Genomic DNA, 12,602 nt, shown 5'->3' on the forward strand with positions numbered 1-12,602 from the left:
GGATGGCTGCAATCTCTTACTTTTGGCTCCTTATTAGCTCCTCTCCACTCTCTCCCCAATGATGTAAATTAGAAGAAAGGGAAGAAGCCAAACATCGTGAAGCCCGTAAGGTATTTATTAATATAATCGAGATTAAAAAATGGTACTCACAAAGGTAATGTGTAAATAGGCATTAGTCAGCATAAAACAGTCAGCATAAAAAAAAGGAAGGATTCTGCTGTTTTATGCTGACTAATGCCTATTTACACATTACCTTTGTGAGTACCATTTTTTAATCTCGATTATGTTAATAAATACCTTACGGGCTTCACGATGTTTGGCTTCTTCCCTTTCTTCTAATTTACATCATTGGGGAGAGAGTGGAGAGGAGCTAATAAGGAGCCAAAAGTAAGAGATTGCAGCCATCCATCCATCCGGGCAAGGGAGATCTTATGTATCCGTGAGGCTGCATTTATCCTTTCAACCGGAATACCATATTTGCTTAAGGCTCATTCACATCCTAAATTTGGTGAGTGCATCCCCATAGGGGGATTTTCCTTGAAGAGCACTTGGGCACTTTATTTGGATTTTGAGCACCTTTCTGGCACCACAAATTCTTTGGAAGAATATCTGTTTGGACTGCACCTTAAATATATCTTGCACTTTACATATGATTATATTTTGGACACTGGATCATATTTATTGTCGCACTTTATGAATTTATATGTATTGATTTTGTATGCACCTAATTTTTAGAAGAATCTTAATCATTTTCTCACATTATACAAATTTTTAATGCACTTATTTATATATTTTACCTGCTAGCGCTGCCTGTATGTTTTTTAGTCTTTTTAAGTACATTAGAAAAATACATTTTTTTCTTGAACCATTTGCCACACTCATAGAAAGAGGCTTGTAAATGCAAAGGTTTGTGACTCTACTGGTTAAGGTCAAAATTATAATTTTAATTTAAATAGAATACCTTTCTTTACTAGAAATTATTAGAATGGTTCATGGAATTTATCTGACATTGATGAAAGGTTTTTTTTGGCAGCTGCCAAGATACACTGTTAATATGAAAGAGGCCAGCTAATGAAAATAATTGTATCAGGGTACACTGAATCTACGGTATGTGCACTATATGAGTGTGAATATATGTAACTGTGTTTTGGGAGTGCGGTTTGTGTGAGATGACCCCTACCCCACAGCCATTACATCTCAGTGCTGTGGAAGCATGTGAATAAGAGGGGGCTCCAAACTTCCACTAAGTGGCAGTTCTTACATTTGATTTTGAGGTTCTTAATGGTTTATTACGACCACCATACTGCGTATTCAAGAGATACTTCCCATGAGGACATTCCTTCTCCTGAAGATAGATCACACTATGCCGTGAAGGAAATTAGGTTATCACTTGAAGGTAGTGCTCAACGCTTTACTTGAACTTGGTGTAGGACAGGAGAACAAAGGATGCAGAATACTCAGAACTCACAAAAGGCTTCTAAAACTCATTGGCTGGAAGTTGATGGGTCGGCTAGAAGCATCACACAGTGCACTTTAGCCACAAAACAAAAGGTTCAAGTGAGTCACTGTTCCTGTGATTACTATGGTAGAAAATATTCAAAAGTCTACATGGCCTCCAGGCACACAACCTGCTCACACGAAGTAGTGATGGCCTCCAGTCCTAGGAGCATCAAACCAGGCATGCAGACCTAAAAAAACACCTCTTTTAGTGAGGGAGGGTTTCCTAAGGATTTCCTTTCTCCTAAAGAGAGAGCTAGGAAAGACCCCTTTCAGAACATTGTTTTACTGTATTTTGTTTTTTATCGAAAAATCATTATTGAATATACACAAACTTCGAGGTTCCAGATTCAAGCAGATACACAAATACCTCTGTTATAGAGAGTTACAAAAGCACACAAGTCAAAACTTAATACCATTTGTGGATGAAATTGCTACCAGCTGACTGAGCCCCACGGCCCAACCCAGAGGTCAAGTCTAAAAAAATTCAAGGAACAGCATGCATAATTCCAATAGCGTGATTTATACAGGCATTGAAATATACTGTACAATGTACAGAAATTACCATAACATTACCCCAACAATCTATACATGACTAATTCTACTTGAACCTGTCCTAGAATATTCTGCCATTCCACACTTTTTTAAATTTGGCCAGGCATCCTCTGTGTTAATAAATAACACGTTCGTATCTAAGGATGGTGCCCATATAATTTACCCCATTCTCTAAGGGTGGGAGGAGAGGCACTTTTTCAATGAAGCAAGATGACTATGCGTGCTTGAAACAAGGCCCTGGAAACTGCTTCCTTAACAAAAGCACCCAGTAATACATCATCGAGAATACCCAATAAGCAGGATTTAGGATCAAGAAGTATATTAAACTGAAATGCTTGATTAATAGTATGAAGGATGGATTCCCAGTATCTGTGTAGTATTGGGTAGCGCAATAACACATTAATTAGATCTCCATGATCCCTACTACATTTAAGACAGGCAGGTTCAGGAAAAAGTCCCATCTTAAACAGTTTGAGAGGGATATAATGTACCTTCAACAAAATATACAGTTGCGAAAGATACTGGGAGGTATTTAAAGAACTAGCATGTACCGCCTTTAGTGCCATCTCCCATTGCTCACTGGGTAATTCCCCCAGATCAGGCTGCCACAGTTCCATGGAATTGTAGGGATATGTCTCCAAATAAATGGAGAGTAAAGATGCATCACAGCTGGATATAAGACCCTTCTGTACAGTATTGTGTTGCAACATATAAAAAATGGGAGTTGGAGAGAGAGAAATCTAACGATAAGTTTTGGGCCGCAACTGCACGATGCAACTGATTATTTTACAGTTTTGTCAAAGCCATTTCTGACCCACTGATGACAAGATTACTAGGAGTTCCCCATCTGAAAGAACAGACAGGACACATGACTCTCTATACTCACATCTACAATGGGCTCTGTATCTTTCCCAAAATAGTGACTGGCAGTTGATACAGCCTTTCCCTAGGTACATTGCAAGCAAACCAACAAAAAGCAAAATATAGCAACACTTTTTGGAAATGTGTATATATATATATATATATATATATATATATATATATATATATATATATATATGTGTGTGGCAATGTTTGTTCAAATGCAGGCCCTACCTCCTAGTTGTGTGTTTCTGATCCTGTCATCTAACGCAAGACTAATAGCCATAGTTAACTGCTTCCGGACCACCCGCCGCACATTTCTGCGGCAGGCTGGCCCTCCTGCGCGAACCAACGTAGCCCTACATCAGTCGCGTGCTTAGTAAGAGGTTCTAGGCTTTCCTCATCTTATAAAAATGTGTTTTTATTTTTGACTGGAAGTGAATGGAAATTTCCTTGATAAACTCACAGATGGCAATAAAAAAATTGACAGTGGTTCCAATTCTTCTCTACTCCAAAACAAAAACGCAAGTTTTTATTTGACTTGGGCCCTAATGCTGCAATCCAGTGGACTACCAAAAAAATAATGAAGAAATCAGTCTAAATCGGTAAACATTTTGTGAAAACCAGTAATATATTTTATGTAAAAAAAGAAAAAAAAAAAAACATGATTAATTGTTATTTCTTTTATGCAGCAATGGTTCCTCTTGGCTTAGTTGGCAGTATTCAGTATACAGTATCAAGCCTCCCCATAGTAACTGGCCAATTTATTGAGCTGGATTTGAATGTAAGTTATCATTGAAGTAAAGTGTTGCCTTTTCACTATTAAATGACTAAACATATGTAAGAGATCAACCTCTGGTAAACACCTTTAAAACTGTGTTTTAGTTGTATTAAAATGACTCACTCTTAACTATTAGCAAAGCATGACAATCTGGGCTACTTTACATCTCAGGGGTTAAATCAAGATTGCCTTAAAGTCTGATCAATGAAAAGCTTATAGCCAAACTTTGGGGTTCTATGTCTTAGGCTCAATTCACACTTGTGCAGCTTTGGACATCAAATTTGCATGACAAGTAATTTCCCATGTTTTCCAATGATAACCATTGATATATACGACTTAGGCCCCTTTCACACTTGTACGACCTGAAAGTCGTGTTTTTTTAGTTGCGATTTTGCCACAAATTTGACTGGACTTGAAGAAAGGCCTGTGTAATCTTGAGGTCTATCAACCGCAAGTCGCATCAAAGTCGGACCAAAGTAGTGCAGGGACTACTTTGAATTTGTCGTACAGATATGAATGGAACTCATTGGAAATCATGGGGTACGACTTGTCACGTCTTTGCAGTCCCAAGTTGCAGGACAAGTCACACAAGTGTGAAAGGGGCCTTAAAGTTGTAGCAACTTCAAAGTAGTTCATGCACTACTTTGGTCCGGCTTTCATGCAACTTGAGGGCCATAGACTTCAATGTTAACCCTTAGAAGTTGCATGAAAGTAGTACCTAAATGTTATAGAATGCAGCTTGTGTGCAACAGTTGTCCATTATCACTAGTCAAAGCCCAAGTGTTATCCAAGTTGCACCCATCCAAAGTTGCGTCAAAGTTGCACTCCAAAGTTGGCGCAACTTTGGAGTCGTTCAAGTGTGAATGGAGTATCAGGAAATAAAATGTTACTACAGGAAACAGGGAGTAAAACAAGAAAATGAAATAAAATTGCTGCACTGTAAATAAAAGGATCAAGTATTACATTACATTTTGGAGAAGATGGGCAAGTCCCTGAAAACGCGTCATGCACACCCGCTCTCCCGACATACACCAGGTATTTTGACAGCTGTACTCCTCATGTGCAGCCTAGAATGCCACTGCCAATACCCATACATGGAGCTGGCTGACTACCTGTCATCCTCAAACCCCGTACACACGCATTGAAAATTGGCAGAGAATTTTCGTCCAACGTCCGATCTGCCGATTTTCGGCTTGTTAGTATGATGCTTCCGACAACCGACTCTGACTTTTCGGCCGAAAAAAATCTGGTGTGCAGACTATAAAATTTTTGTTGGCCGTCAAAACACGGCCGATTTTCGTGCAGTCAGTACTGATTTCGACAGGGAAAAATCTTATGAGCAAGTCTGGGCATGCTCAGAGAAGAAAAAACACAAAGAAAGCAAACCAACACATGACATCACTTCAGAAGTAGATTTTTGTTGGGCGAGAAAATTTGTGTGCAGTCTAGGCACATTCCAACCAACAAAAAACCCCTCTGGACAAAAGTCGGACGATCGGTCGGCCGATAATCATTGCGTGTGTACGGGGCTTTAGTCTCTGTTTTGCTCAGTGATGTCTACAGCCTCACACTGATTACAGCTGCTTGGTCCCAGGTGTTCCCTATCCATGCTGTTTCATGCTAACTTCTATGTAAGTGTGCAGTTTATTTTAATAAAGTGTTTTGAAAGTACAACATGAACTGGGGTGTAGTGCCCCCATTTCACGTTGTGGTGCATTGAAAAAAAAAAGACACAGGTACAATAAAAAGGTCCATTGAGGTGCGTTGGCAACCCATTAATTTTTCTTTGTGAACCTACTTTCTAAACTTGCATTGTTTTGCTTTTTCACAGACAGTAGTGAGTCAGCTGGGTGGTGGACTAATTGATTACCCTCTTGGTAATGTTCAACAAATATATTTACCACCAATGAAAGAAGCATCTGAAAGCCAACTGGGCTTGTCTGCCCATTTCTTGGGCAGTGTACTCACTGCTTTACAGAAAGAGGGTCTAATGGATCTTGAAATAACAAATGGAGATGTAAGTACCCAATTCATTTATCATGCATTGTAATATTGATCTGGACTCAAAAAGTGAAGACTTGCTATATTATAGGGGACTCCTTTTTATTTAAATTCCTCCAACTTTGTGATATCAGACTGTCTAGGCACTCCTATTCTGCGGTCTAATAGCTGTAAATCGAAGACACTGAGATAACTTCTTCCAGACGGAGATACTGTGCAGAAGAAGGCAAGGTACGTCAGAAAGAGTGAAAGATCAGCTGCAAGGAGCCTATAGGCAATACTTGGGAGTACTACACAGGGTGCACACTGCTCCAAGGCAGTCTGCAAGATCCTGAGTTGCTGTAGAAGCCTGGGTGCCTGCCTGGTCCCCGGCCAACCCAATGTGCAAAAAGAAGGAAAGGTGGTGGCACTTCCAGGAATAAAAACAGCTTCTTTATTAGTTTATATCATTAAAAATGCATGGTAGTAAAAAGACATACACACAGTCCATGGATGGCCAGTAAACGTATTTCACATGCCAGTCCAGCCATCTTTCCTATTTCTTGCACAATACTTGGGAGTAGTCCTTTCCCCTTTATTTACTTTTTATCAGCATCGCTTTCAGAATTCAAGTCCTATTTAACAACAGTTACTATTGATGTGCCAAAGTAAACCTGTCAGAAAGCAGGACAATATAAGTTACACGTATGATGAAATAAATAATGTCAGACAGAGCATAGGTAGGACCATGTTGTTTTTTCCTGTTAAGGAGTGGGAACTGTGTTCTGGAAATGTTGGTTAGATCCTAAATAAAGGGCATTTAGATCAAATTTTGTGAATTTAATCTAAAGCAATTTACTTTTCAATTTAAACTGAGCAGAAAAGAGATAGTACCTCTTGGGTGTTTATTGGTGTCTGCGTTCCTTCTGGGAGAAGCCCTTTCTGTTTTTGTCATGGTGACCATTGTTACCAGGACTTAAAGTAAGATCTGTATACCTGTAAAAAAAATTGTTTGATTTATCACTGGTGTAGGATAAGGGCTCGTGTCAACAAACTATCTTTTCCTACATTTGATGTGCACTTGAAATGCACTTCAAATACAGGTCAGCAAGTTACCATTGACCTTCATGGAACAGTACACCTGACAGTTCAGAGGCTGCATTTGACATGGTTTGCATTTCGCTGCATTTTTTTTCAATGCGCATGACTTATTGAGATGCATTTTAACTGAAGGCAAAGCAAGTCAAAAGCTGCATTTGCTACTGAACACAGCTGCAATTAAATGCTGCATTTGAGTAGAATCATGTTTGACATGAGCACTAAGGGGAAATCTTCAAATAGAGAAACTTGTTCTCATGGCAACTGTATAAAAAAGGATTCCTCTTCCTTTGGAAAGAGCTTCTCTCTCTTTATGTAGTGTCTTGACAAGGGTCTCCACCAAGGGTCCCCCCAAAGGGACACAGACATCAAAACAAAAAACATTGTGATAGGGGTTCTAAGTATTCCCTAATCTATCCAAAACTAAGAATTCTATATGTCACTACTTTCACCCAAGAGTTACGCATTTTTTATGATGATTCAATTAGAAAAATGTGTTCGTCATCTTAGGTTAAAATATTGATAAAAAAGAACCCTAAAAAAAGTTTTCACTGGTACATCAATTTTAGAAATACCTTCTTCATTGTTTTGACACAAGCTGACCAAGAGGTAAAAATGTTAAAAATGTATTTACAGGTGCAGCTGTCAATGGCATTGTCTCTGGGAGTATTCTCCACGTAAACAACCCCATGTGATTACCACGATCACATAATTAGGAACTGATCAGTGTAGTTCCCTGTGCTTAGTCAGTTTCAGAACTACAACAGAAACATGTTACATAAACATCCCACTAATTAGGGTAAGAAACTGCAAAAGCAACATTTGTTTAGTTTCAGGATAAATTAATTGGGTATGGATCAATGAAAAGATTTAAAGCATTTTTCTGGATTAAAGAGAGACTGCCATGAGAAATGGATGGACGCTACCATTACTAACCTCTACTCTGAGAATGCTAATCAATAACCTAGAACAATATTGAGAAAAATTGTATTGGGCTTTACAGGCACATATGGAACAAACCCTAAGTGGATATATTCCAGAGATAAAACTATAATCCTACCACTTTATAAAACACTGGTCCGACCACATCTGGAGTATTCTGTCCAGTTCTGGTCGCCGGTCCTCAGAAGGGATGTGTTGGAGCTGGAGAGAGTCCAGAGAAGGGCAACTAAACTAATTAGGGGATTGGAGGACCTTAATTATGAAGAGCGCTTGAGGACACAGGAGCATGTCAGTAGCTGCAGGAGATTTCTCCCCCTCCCTCTACTCTACTACGCAAAGCGTCGAGCAGCACTTGTTTGGATGCGGCCAAACCACTCTGCACCCTCCCCTATCTCCTCATTGACAATCAATTACCAGCCAGGGAAAGGCGATACAAAGGATCCTGGGGCATGTAGTCCCCAGCACAGACGGCCCCATTCTAACTGCAAACAAAAAACAAAGAAAGGGCACACTGGCCTAGCGCATTATCCTTAGTAAGGCTTTATTAGTACAAGATAAAAATGGCTACTCACAAACAGAAGATGTAAACCAGCATATCAAATTCAAACGTCGGAGTCCAATGTTACAATGTTCACTGTCTTTGATAGAATGATGGCTCAGGTTTACATCTTCTGTTTGTGAGTAGCCATTTTTATCTTATACTAATAAAGCCTTACTGAGGATAATGCACTTGGCCGGTGCGCTCTTTCTTTGTTTTGTGTTTGCAGTACTTTGTTGACCACCCCGGTCTTAGAGGGCAGCAAGGCCTTAGCCATTGGGGATGCCAAGTAAGAGTTCCGTGATAGGAGTGGTTTGGGAGCCCTGTTTCTGAGCGCAGAAGCAAGGTGCTATGCATCGCAAATTTGTCTTGGAGTGACCCCATTCTAACCCCTGGGGGCAGAAACTACTCATGCTCTTGGGCAAGAGGAGAACTGGGACACCCAGAGGCTGCCTGGGAGCTGGAGATCTGACCACGCGGCAAGAGAAGACAGATGTGGCCAAAGGGGCTGCCATGATCCATTGGGGCGACCATCCTGCCACAGCTCCAGGTGTCGGTGTACTGATTCTGCCACAGCTCCAAGAGTCGGTCTGTGACGGACATCCCACCAGAGAGGGACCCTAGGTGCATCTCTTGGCGTTCCTGAGGATGTGAGGTGTTCTGGTTGCGAGGTAGCCAGTCGGGCCACCTGAAGAACCCTTTTGTCAGGGCATCTCGCTTGATCCCTTGGTCGCAGGATCGGTGAACGGGCACTTGCCCACCTTAAAGACACTGCAGGCAGACCACTTTGCATTACACAGGTGTTTCTACACCTGTAGAAACACTCACACCCATTATGTATGGGCTCAAATCGGACCACAAAGTGTCAGTACTCGGTATCAACAAGTACTTGAACGAAAGAATCAGTACTCATAGGTAAAGGTACAACCCTACTTCAAGCCAAGGAGACTCTCAATATCCTTTAGTGTATAGAAGCTGCCTGCCCTGTGACCAGATCACCTACATCAACATCATTACATTAACATAGGATACAATACCAATAAGATAACTTTGTATCCAAAACACAAGCAAGACACTATGTTGCTCCAGGACAAAAAGCTTCCGTTCAAAGCTCAGCCTCAGAGAGGAAATTCAGGTGCACACCCTGGTTGCAACAGAAGCATATGGAAGAAATGGACTGAATGGCGGCACTCCAAAAAATGTGTCCTTTATTGAAGAAAACAAAAAGGACTAATTTTTTGGAGTGCCACCATCCAGTCCATTTCTTCCATAAGATAACTTTGTATGTCCAGCGCTTTCCACTTTCCTTACATATCAAAGTCGGACACAGCCAGAAATCTAGCCAGAGGCCTGCAACAGTAGCCCCCCTACTTAACTCTTGCCAGATTTAATTTAAAAACAGGTCTTGATATAATACAATGTAAATGTAAAGTTGACTGTAGTTTTGTAACTGTATGTCTTGTTTTCAGATACCTGGAGTCCCCCCTCTGACAACAACTGTTCTTGGTGGAATCATTCCAAAGGTCAGAGCTCAATTAATTTAAATTTGTGTAACATTTATACACTGCTCAAAAAAAATTAGAGGAACACTTTTTAATTAGAGTATAGCATCAAGTTGGTTAACTTCCTGGGATATTGATCTGGTCAGTTAAGTAGCAGAGGGGGTTGTTAATCAGTTTCAGCTGCTTTGGTGTTAATGAAATTAACAACAGGTGAACTAGATGGGCAACAATGAGACAACCTCCAAAACAGGAATGGTTTTACAGGTGGAGGCCACTGACATTTTTTTCACCTACTCATCTTTTCTGTTTTTCACTAGTTTTGCATTTGGCTAGGGTCGGTGTCACTACTGATAGCATGAGGCCATACCTGGACCCTATAGAGGTTGCACAGGCAGTCCATCTCCTCCAGGATGGCACACCAATAAGTCTCCCAGCACAGTCTCAAGAGCATGGAGGAGATTCCAGGAGACAGGCCGTTACTCTAGGAGAGCTGGACATGGCCATAGAAGGTCCTTAACCCATCAGCAGGACCAGTATCTGCTCCTTTGTGCAGAAGGAACAGGCTGCTCACTGCTCGAGAACTACAAAATGATCTCCCGCAGGCCACTGGTGTGAATGTCTCTCATCAAACAATAAAAAACAGACTTTATGAGGGCATCCTCTAGTGGGCCCTGTGATCACTGCCCGGCACCATGGAGCTTGATTGGCATTTTCCATTGAACAACAGAATTGGCAAGTCCGCCACTGGTGCCCTGTGATTTTCACAGATGAGAGCAGGTGTGACAGATGTGAAAGGGTCTGGAGAAGCCATGGGGAACGTTATGCTGCCTAAACAATCATTCAGGATGACCGGTTTTGTTGTGGATCAGTGATGGTCTGGAGGGCATATCCATGGAGGGACGCACAGACCTCTACAGGCTAGATAATGGCACCCTGACTGCCATCAGGAATCAGGATAAAATCCTTGGACCCATTGTCAGACCCTACACTGGTGCAGTGGGTCCTGGGTTTCTCCTGGTGCATGACAATGCCCGGCCTCATGTGGCGAGAGCATGCAGTCAGTTCCTGGAGGATAAAGGAATTGATATCATTAAATAGCCTCAATGCTCGCCTGACCTAAATCCAACAGAACACCTCTGGGACATTATGTTTCTGTTCATCTTAGACAGCTAGGTTGCACTTCATTCTGTTCAGGAGCTCAGTGATGCCCTGGTCCAGATCGGGGAGGAAATACCCCAGGACACCATCCGTCCTCTCATTTACTGTTACAGGGCGGCAGCTGTGCGCCGGATTACGTATATATATATATATATATATATACGTGATCTTTCTCTCCCGGGTAGGGTGCACGCATGTGCGCCGCTGGCGGGTCGTTCCCGCTGTGATCACACACAGTGGGAGCCCAGTGGCAGGTACCCTGGATTAGATGTCTGCAGGCACCTGCCGATTGTAAACAAGGCAGATTGCCGTTCTGTCAGTAGGGAAGGCGTTGATCCTGTGTTCTTGCAAAGCAGGGACACGGACATATGCCTTCCCTTATTAAAAGCACCTGCAACACTACACAAAATCACTAGCTAGGTGCACACTTAACCCTTTGATGACCCCAAATGTTAACCCCTTCCCAGACAGTGTCATTAGTACAGTGACAGTGCATATTTTTTAGCACTGATGACTTAATTTCTCTTAATTCCTCTGGTCCCCAAGAAGCGTCAAAAGTGTCAGTTAGTGTCCAAATTGTCCATTACAATATCGCAGTCCCGCTATAAGTTGCTGATCGCCGCTATTACTAGAAAAAACCTAAGTAAATACAAATATCCTATAGTTTGTAGGTGCTATAATTTTAGCCCAAACCAATCAGTATACGCTTATTGGGATTTTTTTTTCTACCAAAAATATGTAGCAGAATACACATTGGCCTAAATTAATAAAGAAATTTTATTTTTTTTATTTTTTTAAATTGGATATATTTTTTAGCAGAAAGTAAAAAATATTGTTTTTTTTAATATTTATTTATTTATTTTTTTTAAATTGTCAGGATTTTTTTGTTTATAGCCCAATAAAAAAAAAAAACACAGAGATGATCAAATATCACCAAAAGAAAACTCTATTTGAGGAAAAAAAAAAAAGGACATACATTTTTTTTTTGGGTACAGTGTCACACAACAGCACAATTGTGAGTTAAAACAACGCAGTGCTGTATCGCAAAAAATAGCCTGGTTAGGAAGGGGGGTAAATCTTCCGGAAGTCAAGTTTTGAAAATGTTTTTGTGGCTGTACCTGGCCTCTCAAGAGAGTCCACATTCTTAGGCCCACCTGAGCGTTTTTCAGCTCGTAAAACACTCATCCCTAAACTTCCAAAACGCCCAACAAGCAAAATCCCATTCCCATATTGGCTCTTGCTCACATACAGTATGTGCGTTTTGTCGCCTAAAGCAAATCGCCTGAAGTTCAAAAACGGACATGAGCTTCTTTTTTGGCAGATTACAAGTGTTTTTGATCAGATGTCAATGCCTGCCTCCAAACACCTGCAAAAAAGCTAGAAAAAGGCCTAAAAAAACACATGAAAAAACGCCCAAAAAACGCCTGAAAACGATATGCTCAGGTGTGAATGGAGCCTTAAGCTTCCCCATTTTATGCAGAACAAAGGAAAAAACATTTTTGACTTACTATAAATCTGTCCCCAATTTGAGTGATGGAATGGTTACATTATATCAAGCCCATGCTGATTACTTTATTATTATTATTATACAGGATTTATATAGCGCCAAAAGTTTGCGCAGCGCTTTACAATGTGAGGGAAGACAATACAGTTACAATATAGTTCAAAACAGGAGGAACTAGAGGGCCCT

At 40.9% G+C, this 12,602-nt stretch overlaps 1 protein-coding gene across 1 annotated transcript in view; it reads left to right on the forward strand.

Moving 5' to 3' along the window:
* The window catches only part of LOC309567346 (BPI fold-containing family B member 4-like), a gene marked incomplete at both ends in the record, with an annotated part of 47,105 nt that overhangs the window by 18,040 nt on the left and 16,463 nt on the right, over window positions 1-12,602 (forward strand). Inside the window, 3 exons of the mRNA XM_082272761.1 lie at window positions 3,606-3,697; window positions 5,526-5,711; window positions 9,722-9,775. Of these exons, the coding sequence (XP_082128887.1) occupies window positions 3,606-3,697; window positions 5,526-5,711; window positions 9,722-9,775 (332 nt within the window). The remainder of the gene's footprint in view (window positions 1-3,605; window positions 3,698-5,525; window positions 5,712-9,721; window positions 9,776-12,602) is intronic.

Source organism: Pelophylax lessonae (assembly GCF_965119305.1).
Source record: "Pelophylax lessonae genome assembly, chromosome: 11".
In the NCBI taxonomy this organism is placed as follows: Eukaryota; Metazoa; Chordata; class Amphibia; order Anura; family Ranidae; genus Pelophylax; species Pelophylax lessonae.